Here is a 12589-nt window from a genome sequence, read left to right as displayed (position 1 = left end):
TCTCAAACCTGGGTACTGAAAATCTACTCCCACCCACAGCCCCTAGACCAGAGAGCCCAGGCGTATACAGTATCCCTAGGGGCACACACTGTGTTTGTGATGGAGGTGGCCTCAATAACACTTGCTGTATTCATAGAAGGATTCGTCCCCTGCACTTTGCTGTCTCACATGTGCCTTTTGTAGAACACTGACCAGCAAAAAGGAGGTTGCAGAAGAGTGGACTCCTCCTCTAGGAGATTCTTCTCTGGTTTCCAACTCCTTTCAAAGGGGGCTCAGTTCTGAAATGAGATTGATTCAGAAGGGGCTCCTTATGTTAAAGGGTCCTCTTGCCACCCTACCATACCAGGACTCACCTATTTCATCATCCGATTATGTTTCAATTTAATTCTGGGAGGACTGAGATTTCCTGATGACAGAAATGGTGCCACATGTGTTTTTATTCCACATGGAACCGAACTTTCAAAAGAAAAGCAGTTTCAGACATTTTGCATGTGAGGATTGATAAATGTGAAGAATTATCTGTGGTCAATAAATATCATGTTTTCCTTGTCTTGTGGACAAAACCAGACATGAACATTTAATTTCATTAATATTACTCTCTCTATACAATCCTCCATAGTTATGTTGCTTACACAAATATGCTTCATCTGTCAAGCACATAATGTGTCATAAAATTCCCATTTCAATTTGACTCACTGTTTAAAATTAAAACCTTCTGGTTTACGACTTAATACACTTAGCTTCTATAGGATATGAATTCTCACTCACATTAGCTCAGCGATTTGAAACATGTGGGCCCAGACCCTAGTTTTGAGGAACCGTGGGGTACCAAGTTGAGGAGGGGATGGAAATTGGCTGTGCTTGATTCCAATCCTGGGAGATAAGTTCTTCACTTTGATTTTGTTGCCACTCAGTGACTAGAAAGTAGAAATCTCTTACTGCCATCACGTTTTCCTGCACAGTAAAATATAAGATTATCGGTGCATCAAAGCCCACGAAGCATATTTTAAACAGATTTGAGCTTCAAAATATGGGAAGGTCATAACAACAATTGGTAAATTACACGCATTTTAAATATCTTTATTAGTGATCTGTCGATGAAATTTGAGGAGTTTTTGTTGTGTCTCACTTATTTGGGTCTTTATTCTTCAACTGTAGAAAAGCAGAGGGATTGTAGTTCTTGAGTGACTTTGGCAGACACACGAAGAAGGTTGGGTGAACCGAGTGGTAGTAAACACGGCTGGCCGCTAGGTGGAGCTATGTCAAAGACGATGGAAACACTTCCCTGTTCCCTGGCCTCATGCAGGCTTAAGGCATCCACTCTTCTGAAATGCCCACCGGAAGGCAAACACCCACCTGATCCTGCAGTCGCTCCGTTCAGTAAACATTTCTGTCTCCTGATAACCAGGGGTAGCCTCACCCCATGCTTCTTCGCAGGACGATTAAAAACTGTAGCCGTTTCAATTCGTAGGTACGTGTTCAGCCTTCCCATTTTCCGGGGAACTTTGATCCATCCTTTCTGTGTGGCCAAACTCCGCTACACCCAATGTCCCCTCAATTGTTCCTACCTGTTCCTTCCTGTAGAAACCTTTCCTTTTGTCCCAAGACAAATGATGTTTGTACTTTGCACTCTCAGGACAACTTGGGGCTTCTGATAGAGGGTGTGGTCTTAAATTTTCTTTAATGACACAAATTTAGAAGAGAGCTGGGCCTGTGGTCTTGATTTTGATATCAAATACAAGGAGAAAAGTAGACGACAAATAATGACTCTTGGATTGATCTATGACTTAATACTTTGAAATCCATCAGATTTCCCATATATTGTCTCCTGACAATATATGTCTCCCTACACTTTCCTGGTTATCTAGGAGTAATACGAACAACAGAACATAATGGAAAGGAGAAAACTTGATTGCACACTATATAAAGAATAAATCAAAGGAAACTTACCTGAATTGTGGCACGACATCAAGAAGGGGAAATATTAAGATTATCTAAGAATTATTTCTAATTTCCTACCTCAGAAGTCAAGTGCTTCTCAATTCTCGTGCTTCTTGTACATTTTCACACATTTCCAAACTTGAGCTGAACAAAGGAAAGCAAACATGAAACTCATACAATGCCAATATTGAGAAGTGGTGGTTGTTTTTGACTTTGAGAGACACTGTTCTAAATGGACTATAAATGCTCTGAGTTCACACCTTTGTCAGCCACCAACAGATTTAAACCTCATACACTTTACTAGGATTACCAAGGGGTGGAAATGCTGTGAGATGGCTAATCAATAATAGTTTTGATGTGAATGTTGGTTTAGATAGAAGATGCAGGATAGGATTTATTGTAACATTAGTAGTCTCATTTCTGTGACAGTCGGTAGCAGAAGTTTCAAAACAGAAACGTTGTTGTCCAATTTCCTGTGATTTTGCACACACTCCAGTTTGCTTCACAAATCCTTGAGAATACATATTTGCAATCACAGAGAGAAATATCTGGGGAGAAATGATGGTGTCCACGGAGTGAGCTTTTACAGTACACTTCTCGAAACAATGATTGCTACATTTCATTAAAACATTTTAGTTTTTAACAGGGCCCCTGGGTAGCCCAGGCAGTTAAGCATCCGACTTTGGCTCAGGTCATGATTTGTTGTTTTACACGTTCAAGCCCCACATCAGCTCTGTGCTGACAGCTCAGAGCCTGGAGCCTGCTTAGGATTCTGTGCTCTCCCTCTCTCTCTGCCCCTCCCCCACTCACACTCTGTCTGTCTGTCTCCCTCTCAAAAACAAGTAAACATTAAAAAAATTGTATGTTTGGGGCGCCTGGGTGGCTCAGTCAGTTGAGCATCCGACTTCGGCCCAGCTCATGATCCCGCGCCTCGTGAGTCTGAGCCGTGTGTTGGGCTCTGTGCTGACTGGCTCAGAGCCTGGAGCCTGCTTTGGATTTTGTGTCTCCCTCTCTCTCTCTGCCCCTCCCCTACTCTGTCTCTTTGTCTCCCAAAAATAAATAAACCTTAAAATTTTCTTTTTAATTTTCCTTTTAAGTAATCTCTGCACCCATTTGGGGCTCAACTTCACGACTCCCAGATCAAGAGTCACACACTCCATGGATCGAGCCAGCCAGGCGAGCCCTCATTACTTTTTACAAAATCTAACTATGAGAATATATTTATTGCATTCACACCAGTGGGGTCTGTGCCTAATTCCTTATAGAGATAGATAGATATCGACCCTTTAACATTGGGTTCAAAGAGATTGGGAGGAATCCTCCTTTTTCTTAGAGAGACTTAATAGACATGGCTTAAGACAGGGTTTCTTAAACTGGGCTCTGTCGACATTTTGTGCAAGGTAAATCTTGTGAGGAGCTGCAGGATGCCTTACAAAATGTTTAGCTGCATCCCTGGCCTCAGCCTGCCAAATGCCAGCCGTGCCTTCCCCACTGTTGACACCTTAAATGTACCCAGAATTTGCCAGATGTCCCCTGGGGGCCCAATTTCTCCCTGATCGGGGACCACCAGAAGCCAATATCATGTGTCCCAGAGAACTGGGAAGGTACTCTCTCCAGGTACAATAATCTAGTATGTACCTGAATTAAGTAACAGTAATATTGGACTAATGGGGCATTGAGAGGGTGTGAATACAGTGAGTGAGAGAGGGAAACTCCAATGTAAGTCTGGAGGCCAGGATTCAAGGGGAGGTGAGGGGAGCGCTGAATTCTTTTAGTTAGTTTAAATGATGCCTATACGGTCATTAAATTAATTGGTTTCTCACATTTTAAAGGAGATGGCCAAGGAGATAGCAAGATGGAGAATTTAGATGATTAAACCATTACAGAGTGCCTACCATCCAATCCATGCCTGGCAACACGGATGTGGTTTCGTCACACACTGACTCTGGGTCTGGAGATTCCAGGCAGAGATGTGATTCTCAGGACTCAGTCTGACAAAGTGGATTATTTCATTATGTTCCTAAAGGATAGCCTAGGAGATCCTGAACGTACCGTCCACTCTATTGCTGTGCTGTGAATGATCTCTATCTCCACTCTCCTCTATGGTAGCAACCAGCTCTGAGAGGTTCTTGAGCCCTTGAAATGTGGTCGCGTTTCATGTGTCACAGTGGCAATCTTAACATTTTGGATATATTGGATCAAAACTATATTACTCACATTAGCTTCACTGTTTTTGATTTTCCTTTTTCCAGTGTGTTTACTGGCAAAGCCAAAACTATGTATGTGCTTTGCATAATTTTTATCAGAGAACAGTGACCTAGAAGGTGGAGAGTTGTGCCCTGTTGGAATCCTGAAAGTCACCCTTGTCCTGGGTTCATGTCTAGGCCAGGTAGTACATGCAGACAGAACGGGGGATCCTGCTAAGTCTGGGTGCTCCTTGCATCTCAGCTCAAAGCCCTGGACATTTTTTTTTTCTTTTTTTGCAATGTAAATACATATCTTTATTACTTAATTTTGTACCTTTATAACATTTATATTAATTTAATACCTTTCCTATTGTTTTTCTGATTAAAACATACATACAATGGCAGAGTAGAAAATCTTAAGACTTAGAACATATAAAATTAATAGAAGTCTGATTCTACCATTCAAAAAGAACACGATAACATTTCTGTTCACCTTTCCCATATTGACACAAGAAAATTTTACCTTAGTTTTAGTTGAAATTTTTCTTTTTGTTATATTTTCTTAATGTAAATATTATTTTAATTACTATTTTTCATTTTATGACTTTTTCTATATGTACCATCCCGGATTCTAAACTTCTAGGCTAATTTGGTAGAGAAAAAACATGTAATTAATGTAGCTGTTAGTTTTTTATCAAAAACACAGGCATGTGTGTTTCAGTGAAGAGCTAAAGGTAAACTCCCTGTCCCACACCTTTGCTAAGAAAATGAATATGCCTTCTATGTAATTACTCTACATCAAATTGTGTTTATAATTAATGGGTCTATAACCTGACTAAATTACTTTAAGATATAATGATTACTTCTAATATTTCATCTGGGACAAATTTTAAACTTCATTCTAGAGGTGTCCTTGGACTGAGGTTGGTAGAAATGGGTATGGATTGTGTTTTAAATTAAAAAAATGGGACCTCTCTCTATTCTCAAAATATTCTCTTTCTCCCTCTTCACCCTGAAATTTTGACTAGTGATTATACGTCAGGTCATTTCCCTTCATGTAATTTATTTTCAAAACAGAGAATGACAATGTGTGAGACCAGGATTCAGCTTTTGAAACACAAGCACTTAAACTCCAATGGTGCCCCTGTCTCTGTAGAGATGCACCTGTCCACACAGCAGAAGTTGGACGGTGTGCACCTGCATTCCCCATGCAAGCTCTGTTGCCATGGCGATGAAATGATGTAAGATGCCCGTTTTTTCCAACTGTACCTAGTGTCTTCGAAGATGGGCAATCTGATTTGTGGCTGCGGTGGTATGTTCATAAAGACCTTCTTAACACTGTCTGCTACTAACTGGACAGTTAGCTGTTGCTCAAAATATTTTTCCATGGTTTAAAATCTCCTCTCTCTATCTGGTCGTACGGAGTTATGAATATGTTTTATAGTTTTGTTTTATCTCTTGATTTTAGGTTATTCTATCAAGATAGCTCCCTTGATATTTTTTCTCCATTGAGAAAAATGGACTATACCCTGCACCCCTTTCTTGTCACCACTAGGTATTCCTAGGAGAAAACATACGGCAATGTCTATTGTAATGTAGGATCTTTTAAAACTCCAAAAGTATGTATTCAAATTATTCATTACAGAAATGTAGAGTGAATCCAGAATGGTTGATATGGAAGGTATCCATCATTGTTTTTAACATGCTTTCCCTATACTCTTTATACCAAAAAGGGGTATTGGGTTCAGTACTTGGGGAGATGTGTTCCTTCATTCACATAAAGAGTTGTCCAAAGAGACCCTAACAATATGAGAGTTTCAACAATTTGTGGCCCCCAAACACACATTTACTTTTATCCTTTGGGTGTTATCCAGAATTACACTGTATACATTGGATCATTCTGGAGAACAATCATGAATATTTCTGGTCAAGGGCCACAGAGAGTGGGATCCAGGGGTCACCAACAGCTTTTTTTTACTTTTTTCTTTTCTTTTGTGTTCCTTTTTTTTAATGCCTCTGATTCTGTCAAAACTAAATTATGTTGAGGTAAAATGATAGTTTTTAGGCAAAGCAAAGCAGCTGTGTGTCATAGAACAATGGTCTGGGAACTCAGAGTCCCAGGTTTGAATCCACCTCTGGAACTTGCAAAATTGTAAGGTCTCATTTAATATCTATACCCTCTAATGAATCTTTCTGACCACTTGTCATACACCGCACACTTTACATGCAATAATTCATTCAATGCCATCACAAACATATGTGATGGTTTGTTACTCTTCCTACTTCTCAGGAGGAGAAACTGAGGCACAGAGATTCTTGTGTCCAGGAGCATGAACTCCTAAGAGTCAGGATGTGAACCCAGGCCTGTAGTCCCAATGCTCATGCTTTAACTACTGAACTGCACTTCTACTTAGCCATGGGATCACTGGCTGTGCAAAGGAATTCCAGCATGTGTGTGTATGTCAGGAATCACCTGGACCAAGGAAAATCCCACATGCTATCTATTATTATGAGGTAGTCTCTGTGGTCCCATAGCCCAGGGAAACTCTCAAGCCAGATTATTATAGAACTTGCCATAGTCACTAATATGAAAAGGATCTAGAAATCTTACATGGTTCTGGTCAGTTCAAAGATTCTGAAAGTTCGGAGGCACAAGTTAGGAAAACCTGGTCAAATTCTGCCAGTGCTGAGCTACTCCTCAGCACTTGGCCTGAGTCCAGTAAGGACTGAGGAGATCCTTTAGAGGTGTTGGATGGCATTTTCAATATGAGTGAGCCCTAGTAATGCTGACGTTCTGTGAGCCTACCCGTGAGACAACGAAAATGAAGCCTCAAAGTACCAATTCACAATGAACCTTGTGCCATCACCCTCATCGCTGCTCCCTTGTACAGCTGAGTTAGAGAACTGGTCAGCGCCTGCTCAGTCAGTTTCATGGTGTGGTCATTCTTCAGGACATGGCACAAATCTGATTAAGAATCGGGAACATGACGGGCTGGTGCCTTACTCAGCTGCTGGAGCATGCATCTCTTGCTCCCTGGGTGATGAGTTCAGGCCCCGTTGCATGTGGTGTGTGAAGACTCATTCAGGAAAAAAGATCCAGGGACATAATGTAGTATATTCGGTAACATTATCAGCATGAGCCCTAAAAACAGCTTGATTCCCAAGAACTACACACTGTAGGGGCCATGACCAATAAGAACTCAAACATTTGATGACTAGCCCGGTATCCATCCTCCTTGTTTTGACACTCTCACCCATGCTCCAGTGGGGCCTTTGCTCCTTAATGAACTATCCCATTGCTTGCTAGTAAATGAAAGCCAATAGCTGACATGCTTAATGAATATATATCCGGGTAGCATCGCAAGGCAAGACTAGAAGAAAAATAGCACATAATTAATAATACTGTTTGGTTTTCAATGGTGGGCTTTCCTTATGTACAATTTGTTAGTCATTCACGAGCTTCATAACAAAGGATTTATGATTAAACAACACAGACTGCTGTGCCTAGATTTGAATCTAGTCTCTCAGTAAAGGGTTGGTTATAATCACCTGCAAAACAGTAAACAGCAGATGAAAGATCAATGCAGGTCTGGGTGATCCTTAGGGAGAGTCATGGCGGTGGAGGGCGAGGAGCCTTCTCCAGGCCGTGGGTATGGAGGGGTCCACCTAAAAGGAGATGGGACATGGGCCCCTGCCACTGCAGGGTCTCAAGAAGGTTGAGGAGTCCATACAGATCAGACTTTGGGGAAGGAGGAGGAACTGGGAAGGGGCCCACTCAGAGCCAGTACAGCCCCTGCCCTCCACCAGCCAGGCCTTAGTCCTGGCTGCTCAGATGGTTCCACAGACCAATAGTCAGTGCCACGTTAAGCGTCCCAGCCTACACTCAATAAACCATCAAAGCACCAGCCCGATGGGCCAATTTCGCAGTTAATTCACAGTAGCTGCTCAGCCAGGCTTAGTCAACTGAAGGGAAGCTAATTCTGGGCAGAGCCGTCACGTGACAGTTGGTTTGGAATGTCGTGGCTTCGGAGTCAGCTTGGGAGCTGAGCAGACCACTGGCCACTGAAGGTGGCCAAGTGGCCATTGGGGAAGGCTCCTTGTGAGAGCCCTGGTAGTGTGGACGCCGGGTGAGGATGGCCACTGTTGGGCTTCCCCTGCTCCTTCAGAAGGGCTTCACTTGGTGGTAACTGCATCGTGCCTTGGGTCAGGGGTTGAAACCTAGAGGTGGGAGGCTGAGTTAGGATTTGCACTTTTCTCCTAGCTTAGGCACCTCCTCCAGGGCATCAACTGTCTTCCACAGAGACCTTGGGGAGGAAGATTTGATAAAGAGACTGGGGGAGCCCCTGGCTCAGGGGCTCAAGGCATGATCTCAGGTGCCCTGGGAAGGTCCCAGATTTTCAGGGATCTCTGTCCCCGGGCAACATCTACATTCCTATCCTGGACCTCCCACTCTTCAGAATAGTGAATCTTGGTGAGTCACTTAATCTCTCACAGAAAATATGGGTCACGGGCCCTGCCCTCTCTGCCCCACGGGGTTGATATGGGGATCCCAGGAGGTGGTAACAGGACTTCCCCATGAGCTGTAAAGCATCCTAGCCATGGACAGGATGAAAAGGAAGCTTCCATCCTCCTTTGTCCTGTAGCCATCCAAGTCCCCACTCTAGATTCAACCACTACCAAGTGTTTAGGTTAATGTTCCAGACATTTAGTGACTGAACACTTACACACTGCTTCTGAACCATCGGTCATTTTTTCCCGAAGACTTTTCCTGCATTTAATCACTTTCAACTTCACACCGTAGCACTAATAAGCAGCCCCTAAGAAAGTATCCATTGTGCAGTACAGGGAACTTAGGCACAGCCCAACAGGCACCAACCCCATGCTCTCAATGACTGGATTGTTCTGATTTCTATACTGTCTCACCCAGATAAAGGTATTTGCCCACACAGTGTCTGTTGGGGCTTTTCTTCTTTTTCTTTCGTGGTAAGGGTACTCACCCTACAAACTCACTCTTACTGATTTTCAAGCAGTTCATCACAGGCCCGATGTGGCAAGGTAGGTTTCCAGAACTGACTTCTTTTGTATAAATGAAACTTGGTGCCCCGAACACCAGCATTTCCTCCCTTTCCCCTCCCTCCAGCTCCTATTCTATTCTCTGTTCCTATGCATTTGACTATTTTAGGTTCCACATGTAAGTGTCATCCTGCAGTATTTGTCTTTCTGTGTCTGGCTTATTTCGCTTAACACCAAGTCCCCCAGGGCCATCCATGTTGTCACAAATGACAGGATTCCCTTCCTTTTTAAGGCTGAATAGTCACCCATTGTATGGACACACCACATTGTCTTTGAGCATTTGTTCATCAATGGACCTTCAGTTGTTTCGCTATATTAGCTTTTGTGAATGCAGAACACGGGAGTGTAGTTATCATTCAGAAGACCAGATTTCAATACTTTTGGATGTGTTAGCCCAAAGTGGGATTGCTGGATCAAATGGTACTTCTTTTTCAAATGTCTTGAAGCACTGCCATATTGTTTTTTCATATTGACTACATCAGTTTACATACTCTGTTGGGCAACTTTTAAAAGGTCATTGATTGATTGATTGATTGACTGAGGGAGCGAGGTGGAATCCCAGTCAGGGATTTGATCCCAGACACCTTGAGATCATGACCTGGGTCAAAATCAAGAGAGGGACACTTAACCAACTGATGAAATAATCAATATGGTCAGGAAGATCGGGCATTCCTGCTGGAATCAGTGTGGAAGCTACCCTGAACCCAGGTTCCTTGCAGGACAGAGGCTTGAGGGTGTGGAGAAAAGACAGATTTCCGAGGGGAAAACCTGTGTCTATGTTTACAGTGAGAGAAGACAATGTATTCACGGTGCTGTGTTGGGTGTGTGTGTGTGTGTGTGTGTGTGTGTGTGTGTGTGTGTGTTTGAGACAGGCAAAAACTGAGGGACAGGGAAACACACAAAGAGAATGAGACACACTCATAAGAGAGAGAGAGAGACAGGTAAGAGAGAGAGGAGAGATGTGTGATTTCCCAGGAGACACGAACCACTGACACTGCACATGACGAATGTCTACACTCTCAAAAAACTACTGATACTGCACACTTCAAGAAATACACTTGAGCGTGGCTCAGCAGTAACATTCAGTCCATGCAGATAACCAAAGCCTCTGTATGCTCTGGCCAATGATCATTTGAGGAACAGTCCCTGAATTACTCTGGAGCAGCACCAACAATATACTGAGGTATATTCTATGTCCTTCTAGGTGTCCCAAAGGAGGAAACACTGCGCGCCAATCATGCAAGGAGGTACGACGTTGCTGCTGAGGTGAGCTTGCCAGTCTTTCCCTGAGAAACGCAAGTGCTACGTTAGAGTGTTTCCAATCAACTTCTGTGGTAAATATGACAATGCACATTTTCGATGATATTGTTACTATCCCTGATGGGGAGAGTGGTGAGTGGTTTCCTCTTGCCAATGGTCACCTTGGTCAGGAAGACATTGACCACTGGCAGTGCCAAACCTGGTAACAAACAGTGTCCTAGGGTCTTTTTTGTCAGCAGCAATGTGTCCTGCTTGGGTGAAGAATTTTGTAGTAGGCATCCTCAGTGGTCTTGAGAGAAACATCCCCAGGAAAAACAACGTCTGACAGGCATCCTATTCATTTGTTTTTGGGGACCTTTGGCTCAACCATTGTGTCCCATTTTGTACCCTAAAGTCACCAAGAGAACTGAAGAGTTGTGCAAATACTATATATCATAATCTCATCCTGATGGTGTTTTCTTTCCTAACATTCAGGTGGCCGTAGGAGCACAGGACAAAGGTATGTATCCTGGAAACTGTTTCTTGCTGAGAAAAATGTTTACATGGTAATGTAGGTGGGCATTGTTGTTGTCTTCAGTCTGGAGAGCTACCCTAATTCCAGAGGCCTGGGAGGACTGGTGCTTGTGAGTGGGGGGAAGAACCTACGTTCCAGGTGAAAAACTATGTGATACTTCTACAGTAGGAGAAAGATAATGTATTCCTCGAGTGTGGTGTGTGAGTCCTGGGGTGGTTCTGTGTGTGTGTGTGTGTCTCGTGATTGTGACTGTGAATGTGTGTTGAGTGTGTTTTCTTGGGAGACACACAGACTAAGCCACACAAAATGAGACAGACACACTGCAAGAGAGACACACAGAGAAAGATACATGTGGGTTTGCCCAGAGAATAGGTGTCACTGACACTGCACAATGATTAATGTCTACATTCTCACACACTCCTCCTCCTGCACACCTCAAGGGATACTGCTGTGCATGGCTCAGCAGTTACATTTAGTCCATGCAGGTCACCAAAGCCTCAATATGCTCTGGCCCATGTTCACAGCAAGGAACAGTCCCTGAGGTATACTTGAGCAGCACCAAGATGGTACTGACAGGGATTGTGGTCTTTCTAGGTGTCCCCGAGGAGGAAAGACGGCGGCCCCATCCTGTCCTGAGTCACCAGGCTGTTGCTGAGGTGAGCTTCCTGTCTTTCCTTGAGGAACACAAGTGCTTGCTTAGAGTCTTTGCAATCAACATCTGTTGTAAAGGTGACAATGTATCGTTGAGATGATAATGTTATTTTCCCTGAGGGGAGACACATATTGTCAATTTCCATGGTTGTTTCTTGCCAACTGTCACCTTGGTCAGGGGGACATGTACCACTGGCAGGGCCAAACCTGGTAATAAACAGCGTCCTAGGATCTTTTTCGGCAGCCGCACTTTCTCCTTCTGGGTGAACAATTTTGTAGTCTGCATCCTCAGTGTTCTTTAGAGACACATCTCCAGGAAAAATGACTTCTGACAGGCATATTATCTTTGCTTTTGTGACCTGTGACTCAAACACTGTGTCCCATCCTGAATCCCAAAGTCACCAAGCAAACTGAAGAATGGTACACATACTGTACATCATGATGTCACCCTGATGGTGTTTTCTTTTCTAACATTCAGGTGGCCGTAGGAGCACGAGAAGAAGGTATGTGTCCTGGAAACTGTTTCTTGCTGAGGAAAATGTTTCGGATGAGGTGTAGGTGGGGCATTCTTGCTGTCTTCAGTCTGGAGAGTACCCGGATATCAGGGTCCTGGGGGGACTGGTGCTTGAGTGTGGGGGCGAAAGACTGACATCCCAGGTGAAATCGGTGTCCATGTTTCTATAGTATGAGAAAGACAATGGATTCCTTCTGTGCGGTGTGATTGTGTGTGCATGAGTCTTGGGGTTGTTCTGTATCTCTGTATGTTGCATGAGTGTGTGTATGCGTGCGTGCGTGCGCACGTGCGTTTTCTTGAGAGTGGGGGGGAAAAGACCGACATCCCAGGTGAAATCTATGTCCATGTTTCTACAGAGGAGATAATTCATTCCTCCTGTGCAGTGTGATTCTGTGTGCACGAGTCTTGGGGTTGTTCTGTATGTGTCTGTATGTCGCATGATTGTGAGTG

At 43.5% G+C, this 12589-nt stretch overlaps 1 protein-coding gene and 1 long non-coding RNA gene across 9 annotated transcripts in view; one reads left to right on the top strand and one right to left on the bottom strand.

The window, feature by feature from the left end:
• The window catches only part of LOC106987613 (uncharacterized), a 50653-nt gene that overhangs the window by 2264 nt on the left and 35800 nt on the right, over positions 1-12589 (bottom strand). Inside the window, exons 10-13 of the long non-coding RNA XR_008294791.1 lie at positions 2020-2085; positions 769-954; positions 354-456; positions 193-278 (exon numbers count right to left, since the gene is read on the bottom strand). This is a non-coding gene — a long non-coding RNA (uncharacterized LOC106987613). The remainder of the gene's footprint in view (positions 1-192; positions 279-353; positions 457-768; positions 955-2019; positions 2086-12589) is intronic.
• LOC106987612 (uncharacterized) overlaps positions 5397-12589 on the top strand; it is a 34336-nt gene continuing 27143 nt past the window's right edge. For 7 of the 8 annotated variants that reach the window (XM_053213923.1, XM_053213928.1, XM_053213927.1 and 4 more), the window contains exons 1-2: positions 11182-11630; positions 12104-12128. In XM_053213923.1, the coding sequence (XP_053069898.1) occupies positions 11454-11630; positions 12104-12128 (202 nt within the window). In that variant the 5' untranslated portion in view covers positions 11182-11453. Of the gene's footprint in view, positions 5440-10404; positions 10467-11181; positions 11631-12103; positions 12129-12589 lie in introns of those variants that run through there. The other variant, XM_053213930.1, reaches the window with a different exon arrangement.

The sequence above is a fragment of the Acinonyx jubatus genome, unplaced genomic scaffold, assembly GCF_027475565.1.
Source record: "Acinonyx jubatus isolate Ajub_Pintada_27869175 unplaced genomic scaffold, VMU_Ajub_asm_v1.0 scaffold_22, whole genome shotgun sequence".
NCBI classification, from domain to species: Eukaryota; Metazoa; Chordata; class Mammalia; order Carnivora; family Felidae; genus Acinonyx; species Acinonyx jubatus.
The sequence above is the reverse complement of the archived record's forward strand: the minus strand, read 5'-3'. Positions and strand labels throughout refer to the sequence as shown.